This window comes from Seriola aureovittata, chromosome 17, assembly GCF_021018895.1.
Source record: "Seriola aureovittata isolate HTS-2021-v1 ecotype China chromosome 17, ASM2101889v1, whole genome shotgun sequence".
Taxonomy (NCBI): domain Eukaryota; kingdom Metazoa; phylum Chordata; class Actinopteri; order Carangiformes; family Carangidae; genus Seriola; species Seriola aureovittata.
In genome coordinates this window covers 11391661-11418571 of record NC_079380.1, presented here as the reverse complement: position 1 = coordinate 11418571, position 26911 = coordinate 11391661, and the positions used below count along the sequence as shown (strand labels likewise).

Here is a 26911-nt window from a genome sequence, read left to right as displayed (position 1 = left end):
AATACATACAGACAGACATGAGCGGTGTTCAATAAAACTTCACAATATTAATATTTAATACGTACCTTGCGATGATGGAGCAATGTTGCTGAAAGCTACAGCGCAAGTAAAGATGATCCAGACTGCAAGAGCCATGTTGGAGGCTGACCAGGGGGCAGGGCAAGGGGCGGGGCTAAAGCGTAGCGGCGGTAAGCAGGCACAGGTGTGTGGGGTGGCACTTCCTCAGCTTACACCCTCCCTGAGGGTGATCCTGCAGGCAGAGAGGGACAGAAATAACAGACAGGTAAATAAATGCCCGATAAAAATATTGTATCTGTCTGTGCAGAGAAATGATGCTACTGTTCTGTTTTTCATTCTCTCCCCTCTCAGTATGGCGCTCGAATTAGATAATGTTGGAATACGTGATGGTTACTCTCGTGACTGGTACGCCACACTAAATGTTTCATCAGAGAGGAGGAGAGGAGAAGCTCCCCCTGTGGTGGTCAGGTAGAATGATCAAACAGGGAGATCTGAGGCCATTTTGTGCAGGATGGCATGGCAACAGCTGTTGCCACCACCAGCTCATCACTCCACAGTGCTTGAACGCTTGATTGAATCAGACATGCTACATATGTTTTGGGGCTGTTAACAGTGCTATATTCAACATGTGAAAAACACATGTCTCCTGTGTGTGTGTGTGTGTGTGTGTGTGTGTGTGTGTGTGTGTGTGTGTGTTTGCGTACGGGCATGCACACAAAGTGAGACAGTGAAAAAGTGGTGACTCAGTCAGCAGTGCTGTAGGGCTCACACATCTCATTTGCCTAATGAAATAAATCACTATAAGGAACTTGAGCTCTGATTTTTTGACAGTGGAGCCTGCTCTGCCCCTCCAGGGGCTAAAAGACAGAAAACAGTAGAGACGGTATTGTTCGAGCTAATACTCCTCCTGCTGAGCTTGCTTATAAAACAGACAGATTGGACTGTGTCTGTCTGTGTTTGTGTGTATTTGTGTCTGCTTGTGTGTGCAAGTTTTTTTTGTTTTTTTTTGGGACGGGGGTGTTGAAAGGATTTCCTTTGATCTCTCTAACCCTCTATCCCCTTTATAAGATTGATCCTACCAACTTAGATGGTGAAGGGCATAATATAATAGATTAATCATTCATTCACCTCCCACCCTCTCTCTCTCTCTCTCTCTCTCTCACAAACACATACAAGTTCAGCTTCTTGTGCTTGTGTTGGGTTCACGAGCCTCCGGTCCTTTTCAAACCTCAGTAATTCAAGAAATCCAGATGTCCTCCATTTCATACAGCCTTAAATAAAGTATAATTCAACATCATTCAACATTCAGGGTTAGAGACAGCATTTTTCCACATTATAGCAGAATATGTGATGTTCTCAAACACTGTGGAAAAAAATCTAACAATAGTTCAAAGCAAATATTCGCAGCAATAGGTATTTAATTTATAACAGTAATGCTAATCTTGATTCTAAACTAAAAGTCAGGCACTTATAATAGTACTAGAAAACTGGCACCAAAAAAAAAAAAAGTCCCTGAATTTTTTATTTTTTTTTTTTTATTTGTCATACTTGCTTGTTTGCTCAGGAGTGAACACACACAACACCACACAGACACGGCCAAGCTCTCTTCTCCTGGCAGCTAAGATGGCAGGTCCTGAGTGACTGGGTGGCTTCACCCCCTCTCGTCATCAACACTGATTTGGCTTCCCCTCCACCTCTCCAACCCCTCCCTCTTCCTGACCTTCTCTGATATTTACCCTCCTCCCCAGTGGCAACGCCCGGCCCACAGCCACCAACCTGCCTGGGTGCCGCTGTGCGTGGATTAGTATGTTGGATGACGTGGAGTGCGAGCAAGACAAAGTGCGAGAGAAGGGGAGGGCAAACAGTGAAGAGGGAGAGAGAACGAAGGCGGAACACGGAGTACAAAGAATCATCCGCAGCAGCTGTTCTTTACACCAGGGTTTATTTCTATCATAAGCACAACATGCAAACACACAAACACACAAACACACACGCAAAACCTCTGTGCTAGTGCAGCCTGTGCTTTAATTTGAGTTTGTTTGCGACCACCCTCTATGACCAGCAGCTGAGAGAAAAGGACACGCTCAGAGGGAGGGCAGGAGAGACAAAGAAAGAGTAGAAAAGCAGTAAACAAATAGCAATAGACATGTGATGTAGTACTGTAGAAGCCTTGGCTGCTCTGCTCTCTCACGGCCTTTTACTCTCCTGCTCCCTCCTCTCTCTCCACCCTCCGCCATCTCACTGTATTATTAATGTTCAAAACGTGATCCCCTCCTGTGCAGTGACAGGGCTTCGGTTTTTTTTCTCCAACTTTTGTGGTTTTAATAAGAAAAATCTGTCTTTCCTCTTGTTTCTTTTGACGCTGCCTCTGTCTGTACTGGTCAACAATAGCTCTCCTGTGGTCTCAGAAGATGAGGAAGGCCGAGGAAAGAGAGCAGGGAGGAGGAGGGAGGGCAGGTTTGGGGATTGAGGGAGGGAAGGAGAGAGGGAGAGAAAAGTGCCGGGTGGATAAATTGATTTCATTTTGTGACAAAAAGAAAGCTAGCATTACACAACACTCAATTTCAGTGTGGTAAGAGGGGAGAAGAGAAGGAATGAAGGAAGGAAGTGAGGATGGGTGGAAGCCAAAGTGAAGGAGAGAAGAAACAAAGGGATGATAAAACAAAAGAATGAGGGAACAAAAAGAGGGGAAGCATCATGCATCCTGAGTAACTAATAAACCCAGAACAGGAGCAAAGGAGGTGAGGAACAAATGAAGTAAGTGATGGGTTGCTTTCTGTATAACAAGAATAAATAAGAAGGAGTGGGAGGGGAAACTGCTGAAAATAGCCAAGTGAGAAGAGCAAAGGAGTAGTAAGAAAGCAGCACGTAATGGCAAAGGAGAAAGTATTTCTTCTGCCTGCGTCTATGAGTCAGTCTGCCTCTGGGTAGAGGAAGGTTAGGAGTCTTTGGAGGGTGCGAGATGGGTGTCTTCGCCCTCCATGCTCTCCCTACTTGGAGGATGTTACGTGCCCGAGGCCAGAGGCTGACCTTTTGCACTGATCACATCCACCATTATTATCATCACTGTTTCTCTTCTAATAGAGCAGAACATCATATCCCTATGAGACGGGAGCCCACCAAATGGGAGAGCGGACAGCAATTTGGACTGCACTGGTGGAGAGGTGAGGAGGGCGAGCAGGGGAGAGAGAGAGAGCGTGACAGTCAGTGGTATCAGCACAAAGACAGACATGCGGCTGTCTAAATGGAGCGGCGGTGGAGTCACACTTAAGTATACAGCTCTGTCATCTTGTTTCTAACGCTACCCTCTGTTTCTTCAGCTATTAATTTACAGGCTGCCTTGATCCAAAGCAAATAACCTCATTATCTACTTCTATTGGATCATTACGATAATCACCGCGATCATTAGGATCTGTTTGCTTTAGCAGACACGCTCATCAAGAACAGGGTGTCATAAGTCCTTTTTTATACGGGGTGGGGGGGTACTGTAAAAGGCTGCGTATGTCTGTCATGATAACTACTCATGTTTACCCCGTCATGCAAATCATTTCTGTGCAGAAGAAAGAGGCATTTAGGAACATTACCTGACCAGAATCAAAAGGAGGGAGAACAAAGAGTTTACGTAGACAATTTTTGCTGCATAATTAAAAAAGCTGGCTCAACTCTCAGAGCTGCTATACGGCTTCAGACTTTCTCCTGTGTTTCCCCCACTGAGGGGAAACCGATATCAAGGTGGGAAAGACACGTATGATAAGTGTGAGTCGATTAGGTGTGTGTGCATGTGTGTGTGGCTGGCCAGCCAACGGTCAGGTGAGGTTATAGAGCCACACTACTGACTGGACTATCACTGCAGCTTTAAAAGTGAATTTCCGACAAAAGAAATTTGCCAAAGATGCTTTGCACACATTAAAATGCTCTGGAAACTGCTAACATCTTAATAAGCATTTCAATACATTTGAAGATGAAGTATGTTGTATGAACAAGTGAAAATCATGCAGGGCAATGGGGGGCAGAGCGGGGAGCGGGAAAACACAAACACACAAATTTATTCGGTTGGGAAAACACTCATGATTGATTTAAAGATTTGACAGACATAAATTATGACGGTCAGTTTCTTCATGCAAAGAGAAGTCTTTGCATCTTAAGATGAAGCACCAGCATTTCCCATGCTATTAGGATTGATGTTTATGCCTCAGATGCTTCAACAACAAATAGTTGGTTTAGTAGCAAAGCTCCCACTATGAAGGAAATGATTGGCTCCTAGCAACCGGCTCAGTCGAGTGTGCAAAACTGAATGGCAATCACATCTCACTTAGAAATCAGAAAGTGATGCAAACTGCTGCATTAAATATTTGTAATCAAGTAAAAAATTCAGTTGAAATAAACATCCAACATCCACTTAAATTGGAATAAACTGCACACAGCTACATTGTTTTACTCAGTGCTGTTGGGATTTGGTATCAGTCACACGTCTGAGACAGACACTTTATTCCAAAAGGAAAGTATCACTAGACTCAGTGAAGGCTAGCCATGTAGTATTAGAGTTTGATGAGACTGCAGAGAATGACAAAAACGTATGCTTCGCCTGGGGGCCTCGAAGTAATTCTCCCTCTGACTCATTGGTGCTGAAGCTTTGTCACACTCCATACTCTTTTGTACTCTCCTGAGTTAGGCAAGAGGGAGTAATACATGGAAGTGTAACAATAAATGAGGATGTGATAGAATTCATTAATTACTTCTTCACCTCCATAAAACTAATCACTTGCCAAAGTGAATATAATTATCTTACTTTTTCTTTCGAAACGTAACAGACATACCATGAAATATCATTACCATCGCCATCTGCGAGCGAGCTTTGCTGAGTGGGAGGCTGTGTTTTTACTGTCAAACCTGCCTTCCAGGATGCCGAGGTATGACAGTTGAATTTAATTCAATGATTATTCAAATTAGCCAAAGTGATGATTTGGACACACTTCCACTTGCAGTGTGTGTCAAAATCAGCCATTAACACAGAGCACATGGAATCAGATCAGTCTGATTATGAGACAGTGTTTGCCTCAGTCACTGTGCTGAAAGTGACATCAAGGGCAAAAGCCTGGCACAATCTGATGCCATTATCTATGAATTTCAACAGGAAACCATGACAGTTTAGCATTTAGTGTCCTCTAACTCTAAACTCCAAAAACATAGGTTTAACATAATTTTCCACAAATTGTGCAATCCCACCTCTGTACACCCAACAGCAGCCAAAACAAGATCGAATCAATGTCACTGCAGAAAAAAATATGATACCAGCTTGTATAAACCGCTGCCCTCCCACAATCCTTCATTGTTATCTTCCAGTTGGGCCTATCACTAATCTCCCTAATCCTTTTTGGTGAGGCTATCGCTAGCAAAGACAGCATAATAGCATTAGATATTATTCCTTCACAACAACCTGATTCTATTGCATTTGCATTGATGCTCAACAGCCCGCACGAGCTTGGCCATAGTGAGAACTGATAGCCTACTGTAATGTTTTAACACTAGAGCATTCATTCAGGATGGATAATGTTGTTAGGCTAGCAGTGACTACACAAGCACATTCAGGTCAGATCATCCCAACACTTCTCCATTTACTGTGGTAGGTCAGTTAAGGCCGGAGCTCTGGTGTGATAGTATCTCACTGGCTGCAGCAGCAGGGCTGTTTATATAATGACACCATTGTGCCGGCTGTGTGCAGATGGAACATCAGAGCTCTTGTAATGGCCTGTGTATTAGGGCCAATGTGTTTGATTACTGACTCAGGGAGAGCGGGGATAGGCTGTGTAGTCAACAGGGAATAAGGCTCCCTCCAAAACAGCAACCCAGGGAAAAAAAAGACCTATTTGAAGAAACCGAAGCAAAGAGGGAAGAGACAAAAAAACAGGGGGAGACTTTAATGGAAGTGTGCTTTAAGGGAATGCAAATGAGACGAGGGAATCTGCAGAGCTGCAGAACACAGCGGAGGGATATCAAACAGGGCTAGTGTGGCTGTCAAAGAGGTAAAGGCAAAGGGAAGGGGGGAGGGAGAGAGAGAGAGAAAGAGAGAGAGAGACCCTCTCACTTTATTCAACAGACACTCCTGAACCACTTTTTCCAGCTTCAGCATCCGCCCTCAGCTCCAGCTCTCCGAACACCTCCTCATCTCTAGAGTCTACGCTTTAACGATTGTATGTTTCCGAAACAGTAGCAGTTCTCAAAAAAAAAAATAATAAAAATACTCAGTGCTTATAAAGCTGCCAGTAAGAGCCCAATATTCCTGAGTGACAGTTGTACATGTTAATCGGAGTGCACGAGTATCTGAGGAGGGTTCGCTGTGTGTGATAACAGCACGGCATCTGTGAATGACTGATAGAGATAGTCTGCCCCTAGCCAGCCAGCCAGTCACCGCGCAGCAGAGAGAACATGTTCCCCCGGCCTGGTCTTCAGTGTCTCTAGTGTGGCCTGTGATTTATTCTAGCGGTGGAGAGCTTGTCACTGTTCATTATTACTGATGCAACAGGAGGCAATGCCACCACCCATCAATGCCTGGCCCTGTGATGCCCGCCACAGCTGCCAGAGGAAGTGACCTCACTGCCCACCTGTCTTCTCACACAAACACTGGCTGCAGCCTCGCTCTAATGGGCTCTAATATCTTACAGCGAACAAACCTCTGACCCAGTTTGGCAGTCACCTCTCAAGCAATCACCAAAAAACTGTACATTAATTGCAATTTTGCATTGACAAAAGGTGAAATTTATGATCTAAAAACATAGAAATCTCTTTAAAAAACACCTAGGGGACGCAGAAAGTTGAGCATACCAATTTGTGCTACACGTCTCTGTGCGCTGTGCCACATAACCTTGGCTTGTTTCTGGCTTTCTGACTTTTTATCTCACGCTTTCTACTCCATTTCTTTCCCGCTGCTTCTCAACCTCACAGTCAAATTAGATATGCTCAGTATCAGTCAACCTGTGCTGTCAACTTTGTCAGCATGAGTTGCGTCGCAAATCAATAGCAGGAAATGAATAATTCACTGTGACCATTAAGTCTCAACAACAAGAGTGATAACTGCCGGCCCTGACATTAATCTTATGAGCCACCAACAATGGATTATGATATAACATGATAATGTTATGAAATTGTACTCTCTGGTGAATCTTGCTCCCTCCCGCCCTTTGCATTGAGCTGTTCCCAGATGTCACTTGGCTGTGACTGGCAGGCTGCCACCCCGAGTGCCTGTGCACCGCCAGGCTCGGCTAGATCCATCTTCATTAAGGACAGAAGCGCTGTGAGTTGTGTGTATTATTATCAGTGTCTATTAATCTGCTCCAGCAGGGCAACCCCGCCTCACTGTTGCGCTACAGTACACCCATAGCCAAGCATATGCTGTGTACAAACACGTGACGGATGCACATCACACAGACAGAATTACACGCAAAGTTGCTATGCATCCACACAGGCACACAATCCTTTAACACTCCCACCTATTCACAGCTCTCTCTCTCTCTCTCTCTAATAGTTAGCACAGACTTAAACAATTTGCAGATAATGCATGCTCACCCCTAATTGGGGACGATAGACAATAATTGCGTGTGGAAAAAACTCATTCGTAACTATTTAGCTACCTTTGGGATTCACTCAAGGCGAACACCCGCTGCTGAAGTGTTGGTGTCAGTAAGATGCATATGATCATGGCTCGAAGCATTTGCACACATGTTCACCCACATGCACACTCTCACACATGTACACACAGAGAAGAGCCCACCGGGGCGCCACATGTGATGTTGACCTAGTTTAGATCTGTGGCACAAAGTGGAGCAGGGATTCAGAACAAGAAGAGACAGTGACATTTAAAAATAGGTTGACATTCTTTTCATCTCATTGCTGAGACCCTACAATGGAAGTATCCATCTTTTGTGTCAGTGGCACCATCAACTAATTATTCCATCACATCTTCAACTTGCCACTTTGGGGATCCTTGCCTCTTTATGCAGGCGCCGGTTTGAAGTCAGTGAGACTAGTTAAGAGTCTGGAGGATCAAACTGACCAGAAACAGAGCTAAGACTTTATATACTTATATATTCTAGTGTTGAACAGTTCAGACAAATCAGTCACTCTTTGCTTCATCATTGCTGACTATAAATGTTTTTCTCTAGTTCACAGTGAAGTGGTGTGACCATGTAATTTGAACATCTAACTGTATCATGCTTTGTATTTAACTCGCCCAAATTGTTTCCTACTTTTTCCTTCATTAAACATGTTTCATCCCTTTCACTAAATTTGGTTAAAGAAAAAAGAAAAAGAAAAAGAAAAAGAAAGTCTGCTGCAGGCTGCTCACTGAATGTGAAGCGGACGTTGTTGTTGTGCTATGGTGCGTTCAAAGGTTGTAAGAACATGCAAGTCTTAGCTGTCAGCTGATAAAGAGCAGCCCTTTTTTATTGTTAACAGCCACTAAATCTGTGATATGCTTTTCACAGTATCAACGTTTGATTCATTTTCCAGGTTCCAGGTTTAGATGTCTGACACGATAGCTTGAGAGCGCTGTTTATTAGAGAAGCTGCTAATGTCTGAGCTTTACACTCACTAGCATATAAGTGGAACAAACGCACAGAGCATACTGAGCACTTTATGTGCGTATGATTCTCACCTTTAATGTGAGTGCACATTAACTAAACTTAAGATGACTGTATCTGGACTTTTATCAACCCCGTGCCTTCTCTCAGTTGGGCAGTAGAGTACCCAATTTAGTTTTTAGTAATTTAACTACGCTGCAACTTTAAAAAGTGCAGTTTCCTTCAGCCTCTCCACCTGTCTCGAGTTATCCAGATGATTTTCGTTGCCAGAGCACAGCGAGTGGGTGTTCGCTTGTTTATCTGGATGCAAACATGTCTACCTTTCCCAAATGCACGTCTGAGAGGTTTGTGTAGTGCAATGTTGTGTGTGTGAATGTCTGTGTGTGTTTGTGTGTGAGTGATGTATCTAATTTGATAGTAGTGGCCCCAATCTGCCTGCCAAGGTTATCCAGCTTTGGGATGGGCAGAGTGGGCATCAGGAGATTCTGACATAGCAGGCCGGTCTGACATGCCCCAATTCTAAAACATGGCTGTCACTCACTTCCTTTAACTCTTCCCTTCTCTGTCTGCCTTTGTCACACTCACATATGCCCCCCACCTCCACCCCCACCACACACACACACACACACACACACACACACACACACACACACACACACACACACACACAGAAGGATGCATACTGATGGTGTCCCACATACAGCACAGTAGCAGCCTTCATAACTACTCAGGAATAACTGAGTGGAAATAAAAGTGTACATGTACACACGCATGGACACATGCAAACACGAGTGTGTGGTCATCTTATTCAGCTAAATCTCAACTGAATGTATAAGCATTTATTCATTTGTATCTGCAATTTGCAACGACTGAATCAACAGAGAAATTGCTGGTGTTTGTATAAATGAGTCTGAGCAGGAGTGGCAAAAATAGGGTGCTATAGGAGTTAATCAATTCTCCAGCACAACAATAGTGTAATATGTCTATTACTCAGGTGTGCACATGGATTAGCTTGAAACCACACAGACAACCTCAAGCTAAGTGCAGAGCTACTATTTACAAGTGAGTCTCCTCCTCTTTGTCTCCACCTCCGCTTAATCTGCCTCCTTTTTTTTTGGTTTTGAACAACACACACAACCGCACAAACAAGCAAGTGCACACATTCGAGCTTTGATGTCCCATAGGAGGGACAGGCGGTGGTGGTCTGATTATTAGAGAGGAGCAGTGGGAGACACAGCCCAGAGCCCAGAGCTCAGGGCCTCAGTCAGTCAGGCTGTAACAGGTGCTGCTTTCCACTGCCTGCTTCTGTTAATTACCAAAAGCGCGGTGCTGCAGACGCTTTGCCGGGATCCACACCAGGTGAACACCCATCAGAGCATGGAGAGGATCCAGAGGGTCTGTGCCGAGCGCCTCCCCCACCACCGCCGCTTATAGACTGAAGCTAAGCAAGTACACACACAAAAACACAGACATGAGAACACTCCCATGCATTCACTACACACGCACTTGTATATTTTGTGTGTATTTTGTGCGCTGGCGTAATGGTTACGCCTTGAGACATTGTGCACCCAGACACACACCTTCAAATGAGCGCACATACACCGCACTGCCTCTGCCCACACTTTCTTTTTCTTTCTCTCCGAATACTCATTTTTCCCTCCATCTCCTCCTCGTCCCCGGAGGGCCCGAGTACATCAGTTCATCGACACATTTCGTTCTGGTCGGTGGTCTCCATGGAACCTCCTGTTTCACGTGACCTTTCTTCCCCTCGCCGTTCCGGGAGTCTCGGGCGCCTGGTCACTCTGAATCACTCCCTCCGTCTGCCTTTGTTCGGGTAAAAAGGTTCGGCAGAGAAAGGGAACTGAGCACATAAAGGGAGATGAATCAACAGACATCTCATGGCGCCTGCTGCTGCTATCCAAGTGAAGGATAGTACTGTTTGTACTCACCCACCTTATCACCCCTCCCCCCTCTACATATCTCTCTTCAACCTCACGTCTCTGCCCCTCCACAACCCCCACCGCCCCTGTTTTGTACTCGCATGCTCCCTCCACCCCTCTGCAGTTCTCATCCTATTTTCACATCTCATCATCAGATCCCAGTTTGCTTCATTCCCATCAATAATGGACGAGTTTTTTGACTGGGTGAAAATAAATAACTCTCAGCCAATCAAAAGGGGGATTGCAGACATTCAGCCAGCTGCTGTCAGCCAATGGGAGAGGAGCTTTCGTGGTTCAAATGAGATCAGAAGTGAGTTGGTACTCTGATCCCATTGAAAGGAAAAGTAAATTATTCAGGTGACACTCTTGCTGCAAATTCCCCCTAAACCAGCACAGCCGTTTTGGCTCAATGTGGAGGGAACACTGCATTTTCCACACAGTTAAAGATTTAAAATGCAAATAAGCATTCACTGACAGCAGCACTCAGTCATAAATTGAAACACCCTTAAAGATAACTAAACACATGCAAATGAGCTGATTAGTTGAATATGTAAATTAATACATTATTTGTAGAAGGCATTTATATGTTAATTGACACACTGGCTCACTATAGATTAATTATATATATATTATACATTAAGTATAGAAAAATGTATAGCAGTTGATACAGTTGAAAAGATAAGGATAACAATTAGCTGCTGTTAGTACTCTCTAGAAGTCTCTTTCTCTCCCATTGATCTGACGTATGGCACTGACCCAAGTTACAAATTGAAGAAATCTCATTCTAATGTTCATGAAGCTGAGCAGAGCTCCTTTGAATATCCACGTCAAAGCAGACCGCTGGCTCTGCATTCAAAGAGGATGGGGGGGGGAGTGCTGCTAGCTTTAAGCTCTGTAGGTTTCGCTCTCTCTCTCCCTCTTTTACTGTCTCTCATCCCCTCAGTCTCTTGGCCCCCTGACCTGTGCAGGTCTCACGTTCCTGACTCCTCTCTCAGCTAGCAGCCGATCGATAGATGGATCTGACTTTACCCTGACTCAATAACCCCTCATGCACATCCTCTTCCTCGGAGGAGTGTGCGCGCCAGTAGAGGAAGGGTATGTGTCTGCATGTGCAAGTTTGTGCTTGCAAGGCATGGTTTTGGGGTCTTTTGGCAGAGCTGTGCATGTGCGTACGTGCGTGTCTGTGTCTGCCAGCTCCAGTCTCTCACCCCAGGGCCTAGAAGTCACGGCAGTGAGAAAACAGATTGATTTCTGCCCTCCCACGCACAACAATTAACTACACAGCGCTCAATTAGACACACGCTGGAGACGCCTTCAGACAAGCCTTTGCCTTGACCTGGGATCTGTTTCCTGCAAACCAACCTATAGTACATCTTTGTCCCTCCAACAAAGCGTCAGAGGTGCGGAGAATGGTGAGAGCCAGTGATATGATAGTAGGAAGGTGTTTATGTGCCGTGCTCGGGCAAAATTAGCTCTAACTGTTGTTTGCAGCATCTTCCTCGGAGAATGTGTCCCAGCACAAAATGAGCCAATATTATCTTTAATGATGTCGATGGTGTGCAGTTTCATTATCGCCGGTGTTCACACACTGCTCCGCAGCTTGCGCCACTAGCTGAGTAAGCGGAGTTGGGATGCTAATTTAAAAGGTAGAGGGATTCCAGAGGAGCGTGGAACCCTCTGTACCAGCCGCTCCGTGTCCACCTTGAGGGACCCATATCCGCATAACACATGTTGATCATCCAGTAAAGGACAAACAAGGTTGTCATCCCTCTGTCAGCTTTCTGTCACTTTTCATTTTTCCATGTGAAACACTCCAGTGAGCATGTCTTTCTCTGTATCTCTCTCTCTCTTTCCTTGAGCCAAGACATTTGTTAGAATTTCAACAATGTCCTCCCACTGCTTCAGTAAACCAGGCTCTGTTTGTTTACTGGCTAAAACATAGATGTCTATTGTCTGTCTAGTCAAGGAAATAAAATGCAAGTGCTATTTACCATGCTTAATTCTTATCCTACAGTCTCATTAATCCAACTGTGAATGTAATTAATTTCATATCTATCATTCCATTTTCACCTTTTCCAGCATTCCTTCCTGAGAATACTATAATTAACATCTGATTCTAGTTATTGTAAGGAATTATCAAATTTGCAACAAATTCACTGAACAAGTGAATAATCCTGTGTACAAAATTAAAATAAGTATTTCTTATTAAAAGTAGGAAAAACAGGTCATCAGCACATTAAGATTGAGCTGTGACAATTATTTCCACAGATGCTGGCGCTGACGTTAATTGTGATCCACTGCTGCATGGCCAAGTCATTCCATGGTTTAAGTGTGTCATTCATAACACGGGCTAAGGGAGATAATAGAATTTGATTGTGTGTGTGTGTGTGTGTGTGTGTGTGTGTGTGTGTGTGTGTGTGTGTACATTTGTGCATGTTGTGTGTGTTTATGAAAGACAGAAGATGGAGCAAATGAGAGAGAGACAGAGACAGAGACAGAGAGAGAGAGAGAGAGAGAGGATTCATAGAAGTACAAGCTCCAGTGAGTGTTAACATTTCTAATTATCTCAGTGTCACGTCTGGAGGCTAAGAAGATAACACCTGAAGTCACCAGGGCGGCAGAGCAGGCATACACACATACAGACTATACACACATTCACACACAAACAGTCCCACAAGCTCCCACACCTCCCACCTCCTGCACCTCCATGCTAGGCCCTCAGATTTGTCTCTCTCTGCATGATTGCCTCCACCTCTCACTACTTTTTTTCTATTCTCTTTCCTAATTTCTATTCTTCCCTTTTGTTGCACTCACACTCTGTGTGAGGTATATGTGAGGTCCAGCTTATGTGGGCTCTCCACTGTTTACTTACGTATGTACTGGTGTCAAGATCTCACCCCTGCTGCACTTATATGCTGGCAAGGCCAGGAATATGTTGTGTGTTTCCACTGATGTTTATCCTTGTCATGCCTATTGAACACAGCTTATGGCCTGTGTTTGATATTAAATCCCATGCTGAGGGGCTATCTGGTTGCTCCACTGATCAGATAAGCACCAGAGGGAAGGAGGGTGGATTTAACTGGTTTTAGTAATCACAACAGTCCATCCCCCTCCTCTATCCGCCGTACTGTACATCCCAACTGAGGGATTTGCATTAATACTGTAGGCTATTTTGAACTCTGCTACCATATAAATTGTAAACCCCTTTTTCTATATATTGTACAGCTCGCTTCAGGGCTGCTGAAAGAGACTTTCTCTTTCCAACCTGTCCTGTTTCGCCTCTGATGCCCTGCAGACGGCCTTTCGCTAGCGATAGCCATGCTCCTGTAACTTCCTTCTCTCCGTCACCCTGCAATCCGCCAACCCCCCTCTGGCCTGCTAACCGCAAGTGGTGTGAAATCTGGGAACATTTTCACTTTAGGTGCAGGTCAGGGTGATTCACTGGGTGCTGGAGACCTGACTTGCGCTCTTTGAGACTGTTTAAAATGACAGAGGCAGTCACACGAAGGAGAGCCTTGAAATATTAATCACATTAGAATTAACAGAGCTGTCAATCACACCAGATACAGTCCATCATCCTTGTTCCCTAACTGCGTGGGCTCCAGTGCCACTGCCATCATCTGCAAAGTGACACAAAGACAGAAATGCCAATTTTCTCCACATCTACGATAAACACAATGAAAGCAAATATACTACTAGACTGCTCTACCATGAATAAAGAAGGAGCTTGCATACAGGCCAACAATGCCTGCTTGTCGGTGAAGAAGCACAAAAATAACGCTGCCCATATTTACAGGCACACAAATCACAACAGCCTGGTGTCAGCGACCCAGCATCCCGGTCAGCAGCACAGTTCGCCCCCTCACACCTCATCATCCAGTCCGCTGACGCTACCTAAGGCCCGGTAGCCTGTTCTGTGGCCCAACTGGTCGGCTTTAAAAGCACAGAGGTCTGATGTGATTCTTGGTATTTTGAACCTCCCAGCTCCTATGGAACCCAGAGCTGTGTTGCAGTGACGTCATAGCTAGAGCCCTGATTGGTCACCAGATGGCTGCCCTGATTGGATTCTGGCCCAAACTGTGCGGGCTGAATCACTGGCTCAGTGCTGCTCTGGATACTGATCCAGCCCACCTGCGCTGCCCGGCAAACACACGCACACATTCATACATGCACACAGCCCACACTTGGAGACGTGGACACATGCACATAAGCCAAGACGCGCACACAGAACAAGTGTCAATGACATTCAATTAAAATGCTCATTCATAAAAATAAGTCACTTATCTGCCAACAACTGTACCTTCCTCCTCTTAATCTGTCTTTACCTTTTATATGTCTTGTCAATTGATTTTAAAGTGCCCCTTTTTGAAGATTATGGCCCTTTAAAATCTAAGTGCCCTTGTTTAACTTAGCTTAAACGACTTTCCCTCTTTGCTTCGTGGGTTAGGCCCCATTTCAACATTTCTGAGCGCTGTCCTGGGAGACATAAAGTGAATGAGAAAGCAAGGGCATTCAAAGAGAGAGAGGGAGAGAGAGAGAGAGAGAGCTTTGCTGTGCTATGTATCAGTCTCTGAGTGTACCGAGGCTTTTACGCATGTATCTACTTTCGCTCACTGTCTCTGTTTAGCTACGTGAAGCAATAAGTAGCTCTTAAGTGCAGGCATTCTCTTTTAAATACACTACGAATGGACGTTAGCTTCTACTTGAGCCTTGAGAGGCACTCCTGAAGCTTCCCTGATTGAGACATGAAACCAGAGCACTCCTCTATTCCATCCCCTTCCTGCAATCCGAAAAGCGATGCCTGCAGCAAGCTCCTCTAAAGATACCCCTGGCACACACATCCGCACCAAACACAGTTCCCTGAGGACAGCTGCAGGCATACTGCAGTGACCATCCCCAAAATCAGACCTCCAACTCCATTCCTGGTGAGTCCCAGAGCTGCACAACACTTTTGAAACAGCAGCATTACAATTATCACGTATTCCACTCCTGCAAAAACCTCATCAGAATTTCTCCTCTCTGATGTTTCAGTATCCCTCTGTTTTCTTTATGCACTTCAGGCTCACTCTCTCCACCGCTTCCCGTTGTATCGGCAGGCTGATCAAACACTCGCATCTGCAGCTTTTTCAATCCCTCCAGAAGCGAGCGAGAGAGCTGCAAAAACCCTCTTATAAGCCCAAAGGAAACAGAAGCACAACATTTGGCAGTGGGACAGACCCCCTGCTGCACCTGTGCCCGTTCAGGCAGATCAGCATTTAGCTGCGGCCGCCTGCTGCCCCGGGGACAATGAGAGGGGAATGGACGGATGGACTGAGGATTTGAGAGGAGGACTTGGACACCGTTCCCCAACCTGTGTGCCAGCGTTATGGGTCGAGTGGACCAAATGTCTACTCACTGGCACTAACACACAGCTGTTTGGTGATCTGCCTTTGGGCCAGCCCCCCACACACACACATACACACACACCCGTGAAGAGGAACACATTCAACATCTTGTCCAACACTGCCATCTCCTCTTTTTTTCTTGACTATAAAAGAAAAAAGGGGAAAAGGGAGGGTGTACATGGAGGAATGAGACTGAAATCATGGCTGCGGTTTACAAACACTTGTAATTACCACACAGAGTTTGATTTTAAATAACCATATGCAGGAAGTAACAGATTGACTACTACAATGTAACTACTACAACGTGTGCTGCAACTATACCCCAATCTACGCCACCTTGCTCTGCATTTCAATGCGTGCTGGCGAGGTTTCAGACCCGTCTCACGCTTTTTCCCCCAGCAGAACAAGCTTCACTCCCAATTCAGAGAAACACCATCCCTCCTGGTGCCAAAACACTCGCTCACCCCTCCCTTATGATATTTAAGAAAGCTGTTGATCACACCTGTTCCCGCTCCATCCTCGGATGTGGGAATCACGATAAAGGGAATGGCATCAAATGTGTTATCTGCTTAGGAGCTGTGACGCTGCGTCTCTATGGCAACACTCCACCCGGTGTTACAGTCACTTTGCTGTCTTTTCTTTCACTGCCAGCTATTCTCCAAGACAATCTGGGTCCTGTAAAAAAGACCAACAGGAGTGGACTGTGTAGGGGGAACTAGAGAAAGACGGCAGGCCCAAGTCTCTCATGTAGGCACCTGATGTAGTTCTGATATATTTTGCCTTAATGTTTCCTCAATTTAGCAATTAAGGCTAACATGAGGAATTTGGGGATGCTCCTGTGCTGTTCAATACCCATGTTTAGAAGTTATTATTATTCACCAAGGAAGATTTAACTCATGAATCTATTCCCCTATTGACTATGAGCTATGTTTACCTAATTATGCACAAAACAGACATTCATCAGAGTGGCGTTTGTTTGTGCCGATGTTTGCTCTTAAATAAATGAACAGAGAAGCCTGTGGTGATGCAGTAACACCCTCCCCTGGGAGCCTGGTGTCCTGCAGGGACGTCGATCTGCATGGTGACAAACTGTTGTTCCGATCGATACGGCCCATTATTGATCGTTCGCTGATGATCAATGTCTCCTCCTTGTCTGTATCATTATTGCAATGGGTGACATTAATGAGCCCTGGTGCTCCCATTATCCCAGCCTATATATACTCTCACACCTTGTATTTTGCACTCACACATACAGTACGCTCTCAGGCACACAGAGGGAGCTACAATACCCAACGTGTCATTTACTTAATTAGATCATGACGTGTGCAAGAAAGCACACACGTGTGTGTGTGTGTGTGTGTGTGTGTGTGTGTGTGTGTGTGTGTGTGTTTGTGTGTGTGTGTGTGTACACACACATGCATGATTACACAAAAGCCAGAAATCTTGCCATGGAGTCTGTAGCAGTATGATAAACTGGACCTCGGTCCACACAGGGGATAAATGGAGAGTGAGAGCAGCAGAAGGAGAGCCAAGATGAGAGGGGAGGCTAGAGAAAAAAGACCAGTAGAGATGTACACTAGCCTTATCACTCTCTCCCTCTTTCCCTCTGGTTCTGGAGCTTTGCTGGAGAGAGAGCAAGGAGAAAGAGTGAGAGACTGAGTCTCTGAGGCTACAAAGAGCTGCGGGGGAGTGGGGGTGTGGTAAAAAAGTAAAGCTGGGCACGGACGACCACTTTACCAACTCATTTCCCCTCATAACTCCACCACTGCATACAAACACAGACACACAGATGTACTGAGGGCGTTAAACAGACAGTAATGGAGACATGAGAAGAAAAGACAAGAGAGACAGCAGCGCCGAGGGGAGCCTGATGGGAAAAGACAAAGAGGAGGGGAGGGAGCGAGGGATGAGGAGGGAGATCGAGCACATAAAAGAGTTGTAATTTGCCTAACGAAAGAAGAGAGTGACAGATAGTAGAAAATGAGTATGTTGAGGGGAGGAGAAAATGATGGGCTAGGGAACATGTTGGTGGGTTAGAAAAGGTTGAAGGAGAAACAGAGCGCAGATGAAAATGGGAGAAGGGCAGAGAGGCAAACGCGGGAGGAGACAGAAAAGAAAGTGAGAATAGTGTGTGAATGTGAGAGCTGCTGGGCCTGGGAGAAAACTCACGAGGACAGGGGGATAGAAAGATGGCGGTGTAGAGTGAAAGGGGAGCTGATGAAGATGAAGGAGGGCCAGGGTGGGGAGGGTGGTCTTTAATCAAAATCTTTTTCAATTAATTTTACAATTAAGGGGCTGCTCGTTAGCTTTGGCACACACAAGAGATGACATTGCTAGCAGTGCTATGCGTGTCATTAATATAATGATGACAGATTGGCGCTCCTGTGGGACTGCCTATGCTTCTTGACAGCTGGGCCTTCCAAACGTCACCTGACCGGCATGACATCACCTAACCTCATTCAACATGGCTGCTAGTGGTACGAGGGACACGGCCAAGACACAACAGCTACTGCACACCCACTTGGCTCTGCCAGGAAGGGCAATGACACAGCTAGAGTAGCTGCTCCTCTACTTCTCCCTTCCTCCATCCTTCCCTTCATCATTCATACAAGGATGTACGCCCAAACAAACAGTGAAAGAAAATAAACTCACTGCCCACGTTTTTACAAAAAAATACCCAAGGTGCACTTGTGTTATGGTATCGTACTGTATATTGTCTCGCAGACAATCAATCACTTGAGGAGCAGGGCACGCGTACACAAAGTCACACACGCACACACATCCACGTACCACACACTCTGCTGGAGCCTGACTCTCTTATACACTGTTGTCATGGCAACGCCATTAAGGGAGGACACTCAGGCTGCAACTCTGGTGAAATCAGCCCGTCTCTCCTCTACCTCTCTCTCTCTCTCTCTCTCTCACACACACACACACACACACACACACACACACACAACACACACACACACACACACACACACTTTCCTTTTCTTTCACTGCCAGCCATTTCTATTTGTCTCCCTCCATTACTTTCTCTTCCTCGCCCATTGTCCTTCTCCTCTCCTTGCATCACCCTTGGCGCACCTCTCTGCCCGTCTCTCTCCATTACTGTGCTACCTTTTCATCTTCTCACCTCCCGCCTCCCACTTCCCAGGCGAATGTAAATATGTCATCTCACTTCTAAAACCCTCATTGCATTTATATCTCTGACTTTTGTTTGGTCTCCACCCACATATTCCGAGGACCTCTCTGTCCGTCTGTGCCTTTGCCTGTCTCTCTCTCTCTCGCTCTCTCTCTCTCTTCCATCCATCCTTAGAGACACAGAATACATTTGTGATTGAGGTGGTACCTCTCTTCTTGTGCCCTCTCCAATTAAAGGGGAGATTTACAGGGGGAATCAGTCAGAGGGCAGCCTTGGAGGACAGCTTTAATAAGGGCTCTATGCTGCACCGCTCTCTTTTTCATGCTCTCTCTCCCTCTCTCTCTCTCTTAGGAAGATGGCTTGCCATTTAGCAGGTGCGAGGACAGGAAACAGGGGAAACAGGTTACATGATAACCCCTCCCTGACAGGAACATTAAACAGTGGCCCAGCCGTTAAAAGCCAGCCAGCCAGCCAACAATGATCAATGCCAATTTGCGGGTGTCCCAATGCAGTTAAAATAATCACATAAAAACAAGCTCTAGAACTTCACTGCTAAGCCAGATATTATTCAAGCTCATGCCTCGAGACTCAGCTGCCACATTAGTTCCAGCAGTCATCTCATCCATCTTGTAGCTCACTAGCAGTTGGTGGGCTCTCTGTGTAGCTTCACAACTTCATGATATTGATGGTGCGCCTCAACAAATAATAGCTAGTTGTTTAGAATCCATGCCAGTTCAGGAAAAATTGCTATAGAAACGCCTTCCCGTGCCTTCGTACGTATCGCGATTAGTGCTCGTCCCAATGGGCCACCTGTTTGCCACAAGCCAGAGCATCAAGCCTCAACCCCCACCCATCCTGATCCACTCCAACCCACTTGATGAGCTAGATAACACAGTATGGTGGAGAGCACACACAGGATGCCCCCCAGAGAAATAATCTTGAGATACAGCGAGTGAATACGGAGGATAAGCAGCAGGGCCCAGGGCTAGCAGGTGGCCTGCATGATGAGAAGAGAAGTAGCATAAAAGTAAAGAGGGACAGAGATGAAGAGGAAAAGAGAACCGGAGACAACATAAGGAGTGAGTAAAGGAAGAGGAGCTGGCTGAACGAAAGAGAGATTGATAGGGAAGGGCAGAGCAAGCTGAGAGTATTCTTCATTAAAAGAGGGACGTGAGATGTAGGGTGTGAGTAGGTGGTGGGATGTGAGGGGATGTGAGTGGAGAGAAAGGGAGGAGTGGGCATTAGAGGGAGACGGAGGCATCTGCTGCTGCTCCACATGGATGTTTATCCAGCCTGTGGCTTCCTGAGAGACGCATAGTAGAACTTCTCTCCCCGGAAGCCGCCTCTCACATCACTCTGCGGGTCTGCATGTGTGTGTGTGTGTGTGTGTGTGTGTGCAGACAAGTCCAGATACATTTCTGTGTTTAACAGTCATTGCATGTATTACACACACTGGCCCAGTATGTGTGCCTGCACCTGTCTAAGTATAGCATCAGTGTCTCTTTTCAGTGTGTGCTAGTTTGCTTTTCACCAGTTCTGGTTTGGTGTCAGGGTAGTGTAAAGCAGCGCAGCCCCCTTTAGCGGGCTGGTGGTTGTGTTCAGCCCTGGGTGAGGGGGAGGGTTGGAAGTGGATGGAAGGGATGGCGGCAAAGAGTAGAGAGGAGCGTACATACTTAGCTTCATGCACAATCAGTTGGGAGGCCAGACTGAAGACTGAAGTACCGCTTAATACTTACAGTACGTACTGTTGATACACACTGACCACAGAGTAGTTGACTCGGAGCACAAGAACCGTGTTGAGGCTAACAGCAGCGACGGCATGAGAATTCTCTCTCAAAATGGAGGGGAGCAGAGAGCTCTGTGTTGCAGCATGGCTGTTATGAATATTTGAAGCACCCATATCGCTAGACTCCTGGTTGTTGCTCGAGGGGGGAAACATGGGCGCGGGCACAGAGTGGTTGGCAGTGCTGAGAGGCCGGGATGGAGGGGGTTGGCGGGCAGTGGCAGAGGCAGCGGCCCATCCTGAGGCTGGCAGCAGGCGGCTCAGTGAATGAAAGCAGGGCAGGTCATGTGTGGGTGGGGAGGCGGGACTCTCCTGCTGCTGAGACAGATGCCACGGTTGTTAGGCTTAATTTCTTCTGCCAAGCACCACCCAGCACTGGCCAAAAACAAACTCAAATGCTTGTGGCCAGTGTGTGTGTGTGTCTGTCTGTGTGTGTGTGTGTGTGTGTGTGTGTGTGTATGTGTGTGTGTGTCAATAGAGAGAAAGAGCACTGTTTGATTCGGTATCAGGCTCTACCAGGAGCACACACAAGCAGAGCAGTAATCGTTTACTGTTCAATCCCGTCCACCTTGCATCTCTTCCTCTGTTCTCTGAGTCTCTTTCTCGGTCCTATCTCCATTTCTCACCATCCATCTTTCTGACTCTTTCTAGTCTGTCTTTCTATCGCTCTCTCTCTCTCCATCTTTACTCCATCTTTCCCTCTGCAGCAAAGCTGGCTCCCACTGCAGTGAAAATAAAAAAGGCAGAGAGAGAGAGGGTGGTGGTGGGGGCACAGAGAGACTGAGAGAGAGAGAGCGAAAGAGAAGTGAGAGATGAAGAAAGAGCAGTGTGGTATTTGGCTCAGTGTTGCATTATTGGCTCTGGTTGATCTGATCTGAGCAGATTACAGGAATACAATACTCACAAATCACCTCTGCCTCTTGAGCCTCACACCCTGTCACTTGCACGCAAACACAACACACAAACGCCAGCTCTCTACATACACACACACACACACACACACACACACACACACACACACACACACACACACACACACACACACACACACACACACACACACACACACACAGGAACTGACACACCCTCCCCTGAGTCAACACCCACACCTGTGGCGTGTCTAGTCATCCCGTAGTTGCTGTTCTTTATACCTAACATTACATTCACCCGCAACACTCGGGCGCACACGTCATTCACCACACCGCTGCCTTCCTTGACAAGACACATCACCCATGCAGCAAGACATAATTACCTCTCAACTAATAATTACTCAAATTAATTCTGCAGCAAAAAAGACAGATTCTAAAAGCTGAATGTATTCGTAATGTGTTCATTATAAATGAACACTTACCCCCCCCCCCCCCCGTATACTCTGTTGCTCTTTCTTTCTCTTCACTCCTCGATTTCGCTCAGCCCAGCTGGGTTGGAGGCTGTCAGGGTGGGGGCGGGGCAGCAGCCTGTGCCAAGGCCAGCGCGACATGTTTTGCCACTTTACTTACACATCAGTTCAGAGTATTGATCATGTTTGTGCAAGGAAACAAAGAGCTGGGAAGTCAGAAAAAACACCACTCAGGATTCATCTGAAACAACAGTCACCATTGCCATTCAGGAAATAAAAATACTGCCAACACACACACACACACACACACACACACACACACACACACACACACACACACACACACACAAACCTGGCACACACCCCTCAACTCCCAAGGACGAACACATCATACATACACTTGGACGCCTACAGTTAACAGGTGAAGACAGATTCAAAGCATCACAGCAGCCTCCACACCCAGCTCCCACCGCACCGCACCTCACCAACAAACACAAACGCACACCACCACCAAATTCATTTCATCTGTAGCACAGCAGGTCTTCAGATGCTGATCCATAAACATTGATTTACACTTTGAAAGCACTTATTCATTTATTTATTTACTCATTCATTTACTTATACATTTAACGTCAAAGAAATCATAGCCGCTGTGGTTGACGTCTGGTAATTAACTGAATCGTGTGGGATTTTTTTTGGTTTGTTTATTTAGCTCATTGGACACAAAAATGAGAGCAAAGTTTCTGTTTCTTATGAGAGACTGTGCTGCTCCTGTGTATTTATCCATCAATCAAAAAAAAAAAAAAAGCGCTCTCCATCTCCTGCTGCGTTGTGGACTGAGCTGTTGGCATCTCACAGTTTTCCTCTAAGTTGTCAATGTAAGACTTTCTTTAATAAAACTGAGCGAAGCTGCAGTTAATTGAGTTACAGTGCTTTAAAAAACCAAGTTACACATGCGCATTACATTACAAACGCTAGAGTTGCCATTGTGCAGCACATCAGTAATCTCTCTCACACACACACACAATGGCGAAAGCTCCACCAAAGCGCGTCATGGTGTCTGGGTGGTAGACAGGCTTCGGAGACAACAACGGTGAAAATTAAATTCCATTTAAGGCTAATCCCATTTCCATCCTCTGCCGAGTCTCACTGCTATTGTGACAGTCAAGGAAATCTGTCTCAATTGTTCCATTGTGGGGATTGATGGTGAAACACGATACAGCATAAATAATGGAGCTTGACCACCAAGAGACAGGCCCTGAAGGAGACTACGACAGGGTCAGACAAGCGTGCTGCAGCCAAGGGTGCTGAAGAGGGGCAGGAGACAGACCCATACCCGTACAGAGAGAGACAGGTGAGCAGAGAGAGTGAAAGCGAGGGACTGCCAACAATGTGTGTGTATTTACACTAAGTCTCTTGACATTTCACGGACAGTGTTGTTTTGCTGCGGCCGTTGCTGACAGAGATGACGAGAGAAAAGGGGAAAGATCCGAGTGTACCACAGGCTGCAGGACAGACAATAGCCTTGTCCCAAACGTCCCAAACATCAACCCCCCACCAGTGTCACACACATAAACAAACAATCTACACACACTTCCTGGTGCTGGAAGTGAGTCGGCCACTGGCATCCCAAGGGAGAGAAAGCAAGAATAAATTATCTTGCTTCTCTCGAGTAACAGCTCCTCTCCGATCGAGAACTGGCATTGCATAGTGTTGCTCTCTCTACAAGAGTAAATATACTCATCTATTACATGAAACAGACTTTTTCCCAGTTACAGTGTGCCAGGAAGGTCAGGATTATTATTTAATAGAGTTTAATCTGAGGTAGAAGTACAAACTTTTAATTTCGGTACCCTGATGATGACAAGAAGCAAAGATGGAGGACCCTCCCTGAAAAATAAGACACAGCTATAATTACACAGAGGAAGGAATGAGGTGTTCAAATGTAGCTACATTTATGTGCCAGAAGAGACGGGAGAGATGCTCATCTCCTGGGCTCATCTAAAATGATGCAGAGACGACAGGAGACTGACACATAGAGATAGATGCGCAAACACCATCCACCTACTTTCCCTATTTGCATTCATTTCACATCCAACTCGAAATTCACATTCAATTTTACAGTCAGTTCACGTTCAAGCTGGCACTCAAATTCAGCCACTTGTGCATGCAGCCTGTATTCGTGGGTCAGTGTGGTTAAAGCTGACACTTTCTGTCAACACACCCATCACTAACCCCCATTACTCACTCACTTAGTCTCCTCCATCAAGCCTCACTCGTTCATTTGCCCCCCCCTCCCCTTTCCCCACACACACACACACACACACACACACACACACCCACGTGCACCAACTCCCCTGCAAATCTGCACAAACACACACAGTCATCGTCGCCCACTTGTTTGTTTAGCAATTTGTTCATTTGCTCAGGCCTTCACTTGTCGGCAATATTCTCACCCACTCATTCGACATTCATTCATCGTCCCAGCCACTCGGCCTCTCATCTGGTCCTCCAATTTCTTCCACCACTCCTAAGTCACATGCTCTCTCTTGCTCTCACACACTCACACCTTCTACTTCTCACCCATTGTTCCCAGTCACACACACACACTTTCTCTCTTCTTCTTCTCCCTCTCTCACCGTCTCCGTCACACACTTCACATCCACATCTGCCCCTCCCCTTCATTAACCCCATGGATGACACAGTCCCTCACCTCGCTTCCCTGCTCATCCTCCATGACTCTCTCAGGCTAAGACTGCTGTCTCCCTCTCTGTATAGATTGCCTCCCCCCATTCCAATAAAAGATTTAAGAGCTCCTTTAAGTGCTAATCAGGTTGTCATCCGTGCAGCCAAAATCAGAGGCTTGATAAATAAAGGCTTGTCTCTGTTGGCTAGCGGCTCACTGTGTTTAAATAGGTGACACCGGAGTGCATTCTGAGCACACCAGATCGATGCCAGAACCCTTGGGGGTCCCCTGAAACGGTGAACAGAGACAAAGCTTAGCGCTCAATAATAACGCAGGGATAGGCAGCTTGCTCCCTATTTTCAGAGGAATTCTCCCTGGGCTTGTCCTCCACTCCCCTCGCTCTTTTTTCTCTCTTCCTCTCATCACGACAAGCCTTTTCAACTTGCCAGTTGGCAGAATTGCATAAGCATAGAGACCCAAAACCTTTATTTTCGTGCATTACACACAAGGTTAAGCTGTTGCACTGAGGGAAGTGCATTAAAAATACCAACAGGCACAACTATCACTCCTATCTTCAATCCCCCAACCAGCACACTCTCTGCTGTCCAATCATCCCATCACATCCCACTATGGCCAATTTGCCGCTATGCCCAATCTCTCCTCCGCAGTCAGACTGCTCGCCATCACTCAAAATAGCATATTGCCAGCCCTCGCTGTCACCCTCCACGCCGTATCACCAAAACTCCCAATATACCCCGCACTGAGTCCAGCTTGATAGACACGTGCTATCACTGACCCATGCCTACACACTACCGTAACACAATGCTCCTCCTTAACTCTCCTCAGCCCCCTGCCTCATCTCACCTTGGGTCCACTTAAAATCCCTCCCATGAAAGCTCTACACCATGCAATGGCAATATAAAAAGGTCCACCTCTCCCACTGTGGCTCTTTTACCTCGCTTTGATTTTCTGTCCATCAAGGGGGCGTGGATTAGCGCTCTCTTGTTTATCTGCTCGTCAGTTTTATCTATCTATCACTAAGCCATCCGCTGTGCTGCAGCGGCCTCGGCACTGCATTAATCCCCTATCAGAACAGCCAGCCATCCATCACCCCGCTGTCTATCACGTCAGATCCATCATCCGCCCATCTGTCTCACACTGCCCATGCTCAGAAATGATCTACTCGGAGAGCCCCACTGGCGAGTCACAGGGGGTGGGGAGGGACAGCGGGGCACGAGGAAATTAGAGGGAAATGCAGAGAGAGAAGACGGGGAGAGAGGGAGAGAGAGAGAGAGAGAAGACCGTACCCTGCCCTCCCTTCCCTCTCCCCCTCTCAGCCCGCATGCTGCTGAAAGCATTGTCTTCATTTCACTTCATGTTTATTAGCTGTTGTGTTTGTTTCCTTGTAATTTGTTTGTTTTCCTTGCCTGCTAATTCTAGCCAGTGGGAGAAGTGCCAGTGGAGGGAGAGATAGCTGCTGGGGACGGGGGTCATAAATCCCATGAAACCCTGATGTAGTGAGAAACCCCGGCCCCTCCTTCTCCGGCACGTTAGAGCAAGGAAGGGATATTGTGTAAAGCCTCCAGCTTTAAAACAGCTCAATATCTGGGTTCATCAGGGGTCATTTGTATTTCCATCCATATCTGCTAGCATCAGAAGGTGAGCAGAGGAGGGGGGGGGCTCATGAGCAGGAGAGAAGATGATTGTAGGGCAAACGTTAGCACTCGCAAAGGAAGGGGGAGTCCACACAGGTGCATGTAAGTGCAGGGTGCAGGGGCAAGAGTGTGTAAACAGGCACATATTAGAAGAACCGGTGAGCACACAGACATTCAGGTCTGCAAACCACAAATGGTAGTTGAGCAAACAGGTATGTATGTATGTGGGCTGAAGCACCGTAATTATTTAGACTAGTTGACAAATAGAGTCTGTGAGGGCAGAACAAATTGTTTAGAGGGTAACAGAAAGAGCACAGAAAAAGGTTAATGTTTCAGACTGTTTGTACAGAGAAAAAAAAAACAACCAGGGTTATGGAAACAGGAA

General features: G+C 46.2%; 1 protein-coding gene across 3 annotated transcripts in view; it reads right to left on the bottom strand.

The window, feature by feature from the left end:
- The window catches only part of adgrl1a (adhesion G protein-coupled receptor L1a), a 141702-nt gene that overhangs the window by 51531 nt on the left and 63260 nt on the right, over nucleotides 1–26911 (bottom strand). For all 3 annotated transcript variants that reach the window (XM_056400918.1, XM_056400917.1, XM_056400919.1), the window contains one exon: nucleotides 66–250. In XM_056400918.1, the coding sequence (XP_056256893.1) occupies nucleotides 66–135 (70 nt within the window). In that variant the 5' untranslated portion in view covers nucleotides 136–250. The remainder of the gene's footprint in view (nucleotides 1–65; nucleotides 251–26911) is intronic.